A 12343-nucleotide genomic window follows, 5' to 3' on the forward strand; every position below is an offset into this window, starting at 1 on the left:
GCGAAATTAGAATGGACGTTGTGATTATCTACTTCCTTGTCTTTACAACTTGTTTCAGTCCACTGAAGAATTGGCTACTTCAGAGATTTATTAGAAAGCTGTGAAAAGGAAGGAAGAGCCTAATGTGCATCAGGGGGGAGAAGCAGAAACTGAGGTGACTTAGGACCTCAATGAGAGAGTCAAAACATAATTCTTTGCTTGAAGAAAGTAATCTTTTTGTTGGCAGATGAATGATTTAAGAGTTTATTACTTTAATTTCTTCGCCCTCTAGGCAGTGCTAGAAATTGAAGGAAATATAAAGAGGAATGCAGAGGGAACCTGTGTGAGGTTAGCTCTGTGTTAACTTATTTTGGATTGGTGGAAGGAGAATAGTTTTCACGAGAGTGGAAAAATTTTGAGGTGAAACTCTGTCCATGTTGTGTCCTCTTCGAGATGAGAAGAGGTTCAGACTACACGTTGTTTATTAACTTAAAAGGATTGCAGCTAGTTTAGAATGGAATTAAGTATTTGAAATTCTCTTTAGGTGAACACTATTTTATAACTTGTCTGACTTTGATGGGGTAATAAATGCTAATAACTGCCATCTCACAGTATTAATCAACAGATTAAATACTAACATTCCAATTTCTGCAATTTTTAGCTCTGATGATTGCTGTTAGCTTTAATTTAAGGGCTAATAGTAATTTTTACTTACCTTCTGTATACTTAGTCACAGAATTTTTCATTGTCTTTTGGCAAAGAGTGCATTATTTTGCAGTTATGTAAGTGGATGCTGTCTTTGCTTTTTAAACAATTTTTTTCTTCCGTACTTTAGATCTATACAGATTTTGATGAAATTCGTCAGGAAATAGAAAATGAAACAGAGAGGATTTCAGGAAATAACAAGGTAAATGTTGCACTGTCCATTTTCGTCTTACTATAGATTCTTGCTGCTTAAACCTTTCTGAAACAGTTTTGGTCACCAGAAGTAAAAAGGATTGAACTATGCTAATGAAGAACACAGTAATGTTGGTTGCTGATTGTTGATTTTTTCACTGTATTCATGAGATGAATAACTTCAGCTAAAAGAAAACGCAGGGAATTGCTGTCGCTTTACTTCAAAGCTTCCATAATAAAAGTGCAAAAAATAAATTTCATATTAAACATGCTTCCATTTTTCCACATATGTGGTTTTATGTGTAATTATAAAATTGAGTATTCTATTCTTGCATATTTATATAATTACTGATATACAAAAGCATTTATGAATTATACTGAGGGGGAAAACAGGGCTGCTTCCAAAACCAAAGGAATTGCTTGACAGGTGTGGCTGGCTTTTTTTCCTCATGACATAGTCATAAGGTGTATGATGGAAGAATGTTTGTCTAGTATGAGACTACAGCTTTTGGCTTTCCCAAGGGTGCATTTAAATAATCCAGTGCAGTGATTAATTTTTATTATGAATATATTTCTAGGGGATCAGTCCTGAACCTATTCATCTTAAGATTTTTTCATCTAATGTTGTAAATCTGACTCTTGTGGATTTACCTGGAATGACAAAGGTAAGATGCAGAGTGCTTCTCTTCTGACCTGTTGTGAACGGTGTATTCTGAAACAAGGAGTGTATATTCACTCTTTGGCATTATTCTGTATTGTTAGATAAACAGCTTTTGTCAGGTTAAGTAGTTATATAAATTTGAGATGTCACTACCTTCTAGTGTAAGATTTGGGTTTCTGGTGCTCTTTACTGTTGTATATAGAAAGAGAAAGAACTCCAGCAAATCTACTTACAACAGAAGGATTGGAAGCGTTGTGTGGGCTGCATGTTCTTTTTAATAGAAGAGGTAGCACTCAAAGTTTCAAAGTTGTGCCTGTGGATAAATGGGTAGTTGACAAATTTGAAAATGTTTTCCCCATTGATTCTCCAGAAGTTCCTATCTGTATTTTGCGTAAAGAGTTGTATAAAGTGAGGCTAGACTAGAAGAAATGTTCGGGTCCTGTTTGTTCAGGTTTTCTACTGAATAACTTTCTGCTGCACAAAGATGACAAGATGACTTCTTTCCCTGACTATGTGCATATTTGCACCCCACTCTGCCAGTTGTGCAGGTGGTTCTTGGATACCAAATCCTGACAACAGTATCAAATAATTTGAATTTATTCTCATTTCTATAAGGGAGTGATTGTGATCTTCATACCTTTCAAGGTCTTCCTTTTTTTTTTTCCTGTTTGTTTGTGAAGGGGGGGCTAGAAAGCTTTATCTTATACCATGGTATTAGGGTATGAACTTGCAATGAGTGGTCTCCTACAGGCATAAATATACAATTTTGAACAGTTCTGTGTTGTTTTTTCTCTAGGTGCCTGTTGGTGATCAGCCTAAGGACATTGAACTTCAAATAAGAGAGCTAATCCTTCAATTCATCAGCAATCCAAATTCAATTATTCTGGCAGTCACAGCTGCTAACACAGACATGGCCACTTCAGAAGCACTTAAAATTGCACGGGAGGTGGATCCAGATGGTAAGCAGCAAGAAAAACTGGATCCTGTAATTCAACTTATTTTTTAAATAAAATCCTAAAATAAAGCTGAAGTTGTTTGGGCAAAAAGTAGTAAGAAAAACAAATGTCACTGCATTTTCTAGAAAAAAACAATTATAGCTGCTTAAGGACTTCCTGCTGCAGTCTCTGCAACTCGGAGAACACTGTGATGAACTAGTATCTAGTGGATTTCTAGCTTACAAACAGGCCAGATAACTATTTCAGTAGTCATAGGAGCCACTTCTGTTTCTAGAACAGCAAAATGGCCTTACAGAACGTTGGGGGTTTGGGGATTTTTAGTAGTTTACAGTGGTCTGTTAGGATGGCTTCATGCTTTATTGTCTGGTATTGTTTCTTTTATTAGAGGAAATATGGCATCCTGCAGATACTGACTGTCTAGCGATTAGTTTAGTGACTTTTAGTAAGAATAAAATAAATACATATTGTCAATCACCGTTTTGGTGCCCTGCGTTTATGTGACACAACTGACTGATTTGATCTAAAAAGAGAATTACCATCTTTTATTTACCTCATGACTTTGAAACTGATCTGAAGCTACTGGGTGCCTGCTTCTTGTTTATGGAAAGTGTTACCAGTACCATTGACTAATAGACTGCACTGTGTAAATTGAAAGAATATGGAAGAATATACCTGGAAAATAGGCATACTGAAATTAGCCTAAAATTCAGTGTTGGTACGCTTTACGCTCAAATATTTCTTCCCGCAAAATGTAACTTTTTGTGATTTTTGTTTTTTTCAAACTCCAAGTCTGCTTTGGCCTGTCTTCTTAATCCTTTATGGGTTGCACAGCCACATAACCTTGAGGGAGATCCTCTTCTGGCAGACTTCTCAGTCAAATTGTCCTGGTTCAAGACAGCAGACCCTTTCCTTTTAGTTTACCGCTGTAAAAATGATCAGCTGTGACTTTTGGACCACTTCCCAGAATTCAAACCTTAAAGGTCTGGAGTGGCAGCTCATGTTACAGGTTCTGTAGGAATAACGGTATGTAATGAGAACTTGAAGTACTAGAGTAGGTAGACTTTCTGACTTAGATTTACCTGAAAGTTTCAGCACCCAAGAACCTACCGATTTCACTGAGGCACTCATTTTTAGACTCAAAAAATGTGTTATGTTTTAAAGAAAATGTTTTGTCACGTTTTCAGATGCAAGAGCCTGGGAAATATTAAGGTCCCAGACAAATCCTGTGCGTGCTATCCTACCTGTTTAGTTGTGTAATATTTACCTATTTAATGAATTTAGGTCACTTTTCCTCCAAGTGTCCAATATGAAGCTTAGTTTTAATTCAGAAAACATTCAGTCACATATTCAATAAAAAAATTATTATTAGCAAAATTAAATCAGTAAAATTAAATCCCCTAAGGCTTCTTCAGTTGGATGGATTTCAAGCTATTCAGTCTCTTGGGGGATTTCAGCTATGTAGTGGATGCACTATGCTGGATGTCAGCCTGTTGCCTCCTTTGGGAGCTTCTCCAGTGGGCAGTGGTATTTCAAATAGTTTCAAACAGATTGCCATTGTGTCTGATTCTACATATATTCTAGAAATATGTTCAGTCTACTCACACTTGAAATTCCCTTGCCCGCCTTACTTAGTCTTCTCCACAAGTGCTCAGTAGTGCCTCTATGTTTGTTGTAATCAGTAATGACTATAATTTCAAACTGCATGGAGCCTAAACCTTTTTTGTAAGCATATCTGTGTGTGGAGCAGTAACTGCCAAATATTTCCTTATACTCCTGTTAATAAGGGGCTCCAGATAGACTAATACCGCATGTTCTTGCACTTGTCTTTGCTGGTTTGCAGATTTAGACTTCATGCAGCTGTCTGAGGAACTCTTTGATGAGTTTTAGCTACCCCAATCAAAACAAAACACCCCTGTGAGTGAGTTTTCCTTTTGGTAGGTCGAAGAACCCTTGCTGTTATCACAAAGTTGGATCTCATGGATGCTGGCACTGATGCTATGGACGTGCTCATGGGGAGAGTGATTCCAGTCAAACTTGGCATCATTGGCGTAGTGAACAGGTCTGTCTGTCTGACTGGGGCAGGTTAATGCTATTTTTAAAACTGTGTTAATATGAAGTAATGCTTTTGACTTTTTTAAACTGTGAATATGGTTTTAAGGTGACTTGATGTTGAAATAAACTTCTGAATAAGCAAGTGAGAAGGTTGCTGCTCCCTTTTCAAAAGCCTGTCTTGTATTTCTTCCACTCAACCAAATGCTAATTTAGAAAGGAGTAGGGACACTTCTGAAAGAACTGTAGTGTCACTTACTTCTGCTCCTGTTTTTTAGCTTAAGGGATGATTCTGGTCAGCTGTTCACATTAGCACTGATCCAGTACTGATCTTGTATGTATGTGTGCTAACTGCATATGGCTATAGTACTGTTCACTTTATTTTTCGCATTAGCTAGGTCAAGCCTCATGTAGTTTTGATAAAAGCGTTGCTTGGTCAGCGTACAGCTGCTACCCTTACTGATTTGTTGACTATGCTGCATAGAACAACAAATCAAGCCCTTTATTATCTAAGGAAGATGAATTAGGCGTGTAAAGCAAAACCCAGATGTTAGATATCCTGTCAGAAAAGCAGAGGTGTACATCATTTTCACTTTGCATCTCTTAACTAGTGTGTATCTCTGCCTTTTAACTGCAGGAGTCAGTTGGATATTAACAATAAGAAGAGTGTAGCTGATTCCATTCGTGATGAGTATGGTTTTCTTCAAAAGAAGTATCCTTCCCTAGCCAATCGAAATGGAACCAAGTATCTTGCTAGAACACTGAACAGGTATTGCGTATTATGTAAAATAAAATAAACGTGTACTTTTAACAATCCTTTAAGGTATAATTTGATGTGTTAGAAGTATGTGTAAAAAATTTATTTTTACTTTTCCTTTCTCTTCTGCTGCTGTACAGTGATATATTAAGGAAAGCTCTGTTTGGTTCCAAATTCAGTTCCTGAGTTTACTGTAATTTTCCTGAGTAAATATTTTCCTTTAGTGATTATTTTCTGTCTCTCCTCAGTTTTGATGGAGATGATAAAGCTGAAACTTTCTCCCTTCTAACGAGGGACTGTTTTCTATTTTTAGACTACTGATGCATCATATCAGGGATTGCTTGCCAGAACTGAAAACCAGAATCAATGTTTTAGCTGCTCAGTACCAGTCTCTACTAAACAGCTATGGTGAACCTGTTGAGGACAAAAGTGCCACTTTATTGCAGCTTATTACCAAATTTGCCACAGAATATTGTAACACTATTGAAGGAACAGCAAAATACATAGAGACTTCGGAGCTGTAAGTACCGAATGGTTTTCTAGAATATTGACTGAGTAGTCAGATCAACCCAGTGGCTCTTGCTGGTTTTCATTTGCAATAGAGCTACACTAGAGCATAACATACTCAGAAATGTCTGAATCCAAGTAACTGTAAAAAATGTTTGCAATGAGAGCTTTTTCTTCTTGTTTGCTACTTCAGTTGTTATTTTACTCTTTCAGATGCGGTGGAGCCAGAATCTGTTATATTTTTCATGAGACCTTTGGAAGAACTTTAGAATCTGTTGACCCGCTGGGTGGCCTTAACACAATTGATATTCTGACTGCCATTAGAAATGCTACTGTGAGTGTTGTTCTCTATTTGTAAATGTTGTTGCTGTATATTGGATTTGAAGATAAGGTTTCAACATACTTGTGCTCCTTCAGTCCTGTGAATTAATGATCTCAGCTGAATGAGTTCGTATGAAGAAGCTGAATCCTGCTTTTTGGTATTTTAAGTGGAAAAATTACAATACCCAAATTTGCAGCCATTATCCCATATGGAATGAGTTTAAGGTGAATGCTTACATCTCATTACTGTTTTTTAAAGGCCGAAATAAAGCTCAGGCCCAGCTTTGGCAACCCTGTGCTGAAGCTATTATATATTGCAGAAATGGTGATGGAAGACTGCTTCTGCATTTGTTTTTTATTAAGCACTTCTCTTAGTTATGAAGACTCAGTCTGAGATGTATGTGCTGGAACACATTCAGATATTTTAATTATATATAAGGGACGTAACTTTTCAGTGGTTCAGTATGTGACAGATTTGCTTTCTTGTGAATACGGGAATTGGTGTTGCTAAGAATTAACAGAGTAAGTTCACTGTTAAATTTTGCAGTCTATAGAATGTTCACTCCTTAGAGCTTGACTTTGGATGTCAAACACGTAAGTCTGCTTCTGCTCTGTTGGGTGTGGGCAGTCAGGTTTCTGCATGGCCAGCGATTCCTCAAACTTGGAGTACTCTGCAGAAATGATCTGTGTGCATGCTCTTATCCTTCTGTAAATGTAAAATGTGAAGCAGCATTTAGTAACAGAAGAGATGTCTTGGTTTTCTATTACGTATCACATCTTTGTGTTTCTACAGCTCATTTAATTAAAAAAAAAAAAAAACAAAACAACTTTCAGGTAAAACATGTTTTATTATAGCTAAGCATTGGTCTGTGTGGTCATAAATGAAATTATCCCTCACACTGTAAATCAGTGACACTGTATTATGGTTATACTTAACAGAAAACCCACCTGTCTTGCAGTAAGAATTGTATGCCCAGGACTGTCAAATAAATAATGGTGGATTTTCCCTCTGAAGTTAGGAAGAGAATGTCTTTGTATTTATAATAAATTTAATTTAAGCTTAGATCCACAAATGTGAAAAGAATTGCTCATAGTTGTAAGCCTAGAGTGACATTAGTAGGCAGAAATCTTCAGGATTCTATAAGGATACTAGTTAATCATTATTTAACACAAAGTTTGTCTTAAAGGTAGTAACTTTATATTTTATAGCTTTTATATTTAAATATTCTTGTAACATATGTTAAGATCTGTTCTGAGTGTTCTTTTGGGTGCGAGCACTGTGACCTGATTTATTCTGGGTTTCATCAGATACTACTTTGTAGAAATGCATATTGGTTTAATACACAGTTTAGCAGCTTTTCCCCTCCTTTTGACCTAGGGTCCTCGTCCTGCCTTGTTTGTTCCTGAAGTTTCATTTGAATTGCTGGTAAAAAGGCAAATCAAACGTTTAGAAGAACCTAGCTTACGCTGTGTGGAGCTGGTTCATGAAGAAATGCAGAGGATTATACAGCATTGTAGTAATTACAGTACACAGGTAAAAATGCATGGTTTAGAATTATATTTGTAATGTCTGTGTCCACACCCCCCAAAAAATTAAAATAAAATGAAATAAATTATTGAAGTCTCATTCGTCATTTTTTGTTTGTTTGTTTTTAGGAATTATTGAGGTTTCCTAAATTGCACGATGCCATAGTTGAAGTAGTAACCTGTCTTCTGCGTAGAAGACTTCCTGTCACAAATGAAATGGTAATCTTCCATCTACTGCAGTTCTCCTGGAGAAAATGTGTGTTTTCTGGAGCCTTTCTTGATGCTTCAGTTTGCTCTGTAATATCGGGAAATTCCTTATTAAAAGAATCTTAACTTATATTTGTTAAATAGCTAGGTATTTCATATCTACACAGTTTGAAACTTCTTCTGTATTAGAAGATAGATACGTAAAAAACGAAGGGGTGAGGGGAACCCTCTTCAGCTTCTTGTCCCTTATTTTTCAATGTCCCTAGAAGAATTTTACTAAAACTTGGATTTCACCTCTCCTAATCTTTCTAATATAAGTATATTTCCCTCTCTTGTAACAGAAGCTGTGCATTTACTGTGAAGTTTGGGATGCAGTGATGAAAACTAAATTATAGTCCTTATTCTGTGTGTTTCAGAGATAAAAACTAACCCAAAATGTTGATTTTGCTTGTGATGCCCTTTAGCTAATGAGAACTAAAAATTCAACTTGTAGCTTTGAGTAAATATGTTTCAATATAAAAGTCTGCTTGGGGTTGTTTACTGGGGAGGAAAGCGTTTCCGTTATTGATTCTGCGTATGCTTGATGTGAAAAGCAAAAATTGTTCTGTATGCTCCCTGTCCCCCATAGTGAGCCATCTCTTACTGGTTCAGATGTTGTAGGTGGCTTCGGGCTGATGGTTGGCTATACAGCTCGCTTCGTTGCTATATAGCTTACACACATTCAGTTGCTCAGTTTTGTTTGTTTATTGCTAGAGAGAGGTTAGAGAAGCCAAGGAGTTAAGCTGATCTAACACCCAAAACGGCTGAAGGTCTGAATGTATTGCAATGAATGAATGAATTCCTTTCTTGCCTTCTGGATCGGAATTTTAATGTTTTGGGGTCAGTGAGAACGGTCTTTTGCCATGGACGGTTAGACTATGTTTTCTAGCATTGTAGGTCATTGCTCTTCGTGAGCATTGGATTTACTCACTGAATTTCTGAACTGTGAATGACATTGCATTGCAGGTTCATAATCTAGTGGCCATTGAGTTAGCTTATATCAATACCAAACATCCAGACTTTGCTGATGCCTGTGGTTTAATGAATAACAACATAGAGGTAAGAAAATACATTCTCTTAAAAAGTCTTTTGACTCCTTTAAGTGAGAGCCTAAATAACTGGTAAAAGAACAAATGCTTCAATTTCTTTCACTGAAGCACAGTTCTACATTTTGAAGTATGTAAATGTGATATATTACAAATATGGTGTATGCTCTTACATTGTGATCTGTTAGGTTTATATTGCACGTAACATTCAGGAACAGTGGTTAACACTTCACTGAAAACAATTCTGCCTCTATTTCTGTCTGGAAAATGAGATGGGCACCTAACTGAGTATTGGCTATTAAATTAGATTTTTGGGAGAAAAACTTGAAGTAGATAGTTGTGAAGTACTCGCTGATGTTGAAGTAACTGCATTTTGTCTCTGACAGAATGTGTCAATAGCTATAATGTTCCTCTCATTCATTAAAGGATAATACAAGTATTGTTTCCTGTGTTCAGGTTCTAATTTCTGCTTCTTTTCAGCATTGTTCTTGCATCTTTGTGTTACCATACTTCAGTCCTCCCTAAGACAGTTTCCTCCATCATTCTCCCATAAGGCTTTTACAATTTCGGTAGTCTTGCTGTTTTTCAAGCCCAGCTTTGGTTGATAATACTTGTTGCTGTCATCATCCTGTGGAAGCAGTTAGTTGTCCTACAACTGATCTGTTCAATTCCTTCTTGCAGTCTGGTTTTGTTGCAGTACTTCACTCATCGGGCTAAGAGCTCACTATTATTCTTGTTTCCCTGCTTATCCAACATGTTCTTTCATAGCAGTGGTTTTTTTTTTTTTTTAAATGCTTATGTTACCATTTCTGCTCTTTAGTTCTAACTCTTACTTTCTTCTGTACATAAATTTTGTATTGACTGGGTATGCAGTTGAATTTGCCTCGGTAGACTGTTCTTGAACCTAGTTCAAAAACAAAAAAAAGTGTGTGAAAAATGCCATGAGTACAGAAATCAGGACTTTGTGAAGTTGTAAATATGAGATCATTGTATTATCGTGTGTTACTTACTTCAACTACTTCTTTCCAACATTCTCCTGAACAGGACATTGAAGTTTTTGAAGAGACAAAGCACGTAAAACATCTTATCCTTATTCAGTGGACAATCAATTTTTAATTTCAAGAAAAATCAGATCTTTGTTTGGCCTGATTGCTTCAAATTCTTTTTTGCAATAAAGTGAATTCTGCCACCTCCTCCTTCCTTTTGGGCTAATCATAGTTAACCCTGCTGGCCACAGAATCAAATCCTTTTAGATTACTTTGAAGATTTAAAGCTTTATGAGGGCTGTAGGGCATGTATGCTGAGCCAAACTGTGTGGCTTTGATCGTGGTTTTTAAAGGCGCTCTGCATTATGGAGTGTGTTGCAACAAGTTTTGCAAAACTTTTTATGTTGAGAATTTACTTTTGACCAAAGATTTTCATAGGATCATAGTATGACTAAGTGACACTGGATGAGATTAAATTACTAGTGTTTGTCTCTAAAATGTAAGTCATCTGTAAAATATGAATCTTGCATATGTGTTGATGTGGGGTAATATGTAATTGAGGTCTTGCTGGGTTGTTTTTAAAGGAACAAAGACGTAACAGGTTAGCTCGGGAATTGCCTTCTGCTGTGTCACGAGACAAGGTAAGTAAATGTTGATTTTTATTTATTTATTGAAAGTTTAATGCGTTCTCCTTTGATCCAGTCTAAGTATTGGAAACTTTGATATGCTGCCCTAGTAACAGTCTTGGGAGCTTCCAGGTATTGACCTTTTTCTTTCAGTTTCATGAGAGAGAAGTGGAATGTTGTTTTCTTCTTCCAAAGATGCAGTTTTTGGCTGGTTTTAAACCTGGGATTTCTGAAGACTTGACTATAAGTTAACATTAATATTACATTTATTACTTGACTGTCATCTGAGGTAAGGCTTAAAATGCCTGTAGTTGTTAAAGACGGAGTTGGAATTTACATACTTAAATTGATGGCTGGGACACACTGATTTAAAAAGATAAACAACTGATTTAAAATACTCAGTGTGCCAACACAGTGACTGGGTGGTTGGTTTTGGTTGGTTTGGTTTGGTTTTCTTTTTTTGTCACTCTTATAACTGCAATTCATTGCAGTCTTGCTTTTTTTGGGAGATGAGATGGTGGAGGTGGTGATGTCAGTTGATCATCATCATCCAGTCATGTATTCTGTCTCTGGAGCTTGCTTAGTTTTACCAGGTTTTGGGATTAGTTCAATGACAAGTACATGGATGGAAGAACCAAGTGTCATGGAAAACATTGCCTGGCTGTAGAAATGAACGGTCTGACGATCAGCTGCAATGTTAGACAGTTAGGTACTTAATATTTTGTGAAGTATTTAGAATCCAAATACACAGAATATAGTTTAAGCTCCTCACAGGTTGTAACGGGAGTTACTACAGCTGATGGAAATTGGTTCATTAAGTTTGTTAGCTTAAAAAGTGAGACAAAGTCCCGGAATGAGTCTAATATTACTGCCTTTAATCAGTAGAAGTCAGCTGATGGATGAACCGGGAATTTAAGGTAGCTATCTAGAGAATGCTTTCAGTGCCCTTTGATCCTTCTCTTTATTGACATCATATTTATATTGACAGTGTAGGAACTGAAATGAAATTGCAGGCCAGATGAGCCAAAAGTCTCTTAATTGTCTTGGAGAGGTTTTGGGGTTTTATTTATTTTTTTTTCTGCTTACATTACCGTTTCGCTTGCAAACTCAAAATACTTTATTTTCTGGATTTTTAAAGATGCTAGTAGGTAAAAGTGTGTGAAATTTGCTAGGTAGATTTGGTGGTCTTCAGTTGAAATTTTTTTTTTTTTTCCCTCCCTGCATTTTTTTACCTTCCTTAGTCTACTAAAGCTCCTGGTGCATTGACACCTGCTTCCCAGGAGACTGTTACTGCTGCTTCTGCTGAGGCTGATGGCAAGGTCTGTCTTGATTTTTCCTATAAGCACTGCATGCACATTTCTGTTGTGGTGCACCGCAGATAGTACGGAAAGCAGTTTGTATTTAGTGTTCTGTCACTGACACAGTATGCCCTATGGAGTATAGACTGCTTGGCATTACTGATTTTAGTATGGGCAGTGGCAGGTAAAGATGTGCCAGTAGGTGGAAAATTCACTGCTTTCTGTTCGAACGCATGGTTGCCATATATTGTGCTGCAAGTATGCAGCATAATTTGTCTTAAATTGTAGTCAGTAGGTTGTTTGGTGCAACAGTATTGTAATCAAAAGTGTTCAGCATGGTTGTTAAACTGCATGTTTTTAATGTGTTGACAGTTAAAGAAGGAGGACAGAAGATAAGCTAAAAATGTGAGTTTCCTGCTTCCTGCAGGGAATCTTTTTAGGCTTAGTTCAAACTGAACCTCCTTTTTGTTGTTTCACATAATCATTC

At 36.7% G+C, this 12343-nt stretch overlaps 1 protein-coding gene across 4 annotated transcripts in view; it reads left to right on the forward strand.

The window, feature by feature from the left end:
- Window positions 1-12343, forward strand: part of DNM1L (dynamin 1 like) — a 41539-nt gene that overhangs the window by 19452 nt on the left and 9744 nt on the right. For 2 of the 4 annotated variants that reach the window (XM_032986043.2, XM_032986044.2), the window contains 12 exons: window positions 815-886; window positions 1455-1541; window positions 2334-2496; window positions 4432-4552; window positions 5180-5311; window positions 5613-5819; window positions 6020-6140; window positions 7506-7661; window positions 7784-7873; window positions 8867-8959; window positions 10517-10573; window positions 11800-11877. In XM_032986043.2, the coding sequence (XP_032841934.2) occupies window positions 815-886; window positions 1455-1541; window positions 2334-2496; window positions 4432-4552; window positions 5180-5311; window positions 5613-5819; window positions 6020-6140; window positions 7506-7661; window positions 7784-7873; window positions 8867-8959; window positions 10517-10573; window positions 11800-11877 (1377 nt within the window). The remainder of the gene's footprint in view (window positions 1-814; window positions 887-1454; window positions 1542-2333; window positions 2497-4431; window positions 4553-5179; window positions 5312-5612; window positions 5820-6019; window positions 6141-7505; window positions 7662-7783; window positions 7874-8866; window positions 8960-10516; window positions 10574-11799; window positions 11878-12343) is intronic. The other 2 variants (XM_032986045.2, XM_032986046.2) reach the window with 1 other exon arrangement.

This window comes from Tyto alba, unplaced genomic scaffold, assembly GCF_018691265.1.
Source record: "Tyto alba isolate M040663 unplaced genomic scaffold, T.alba_DEE_v4.0 Super-Scaffold_21, whole genome shotgun sequence".
Classification (NCBI taxonomy): domain Eukaryota; kingdom Metazoa; phylum Chordata; class Aves; order Strigiformes; family Tytonidae; genus Tyto; species Tyto alba.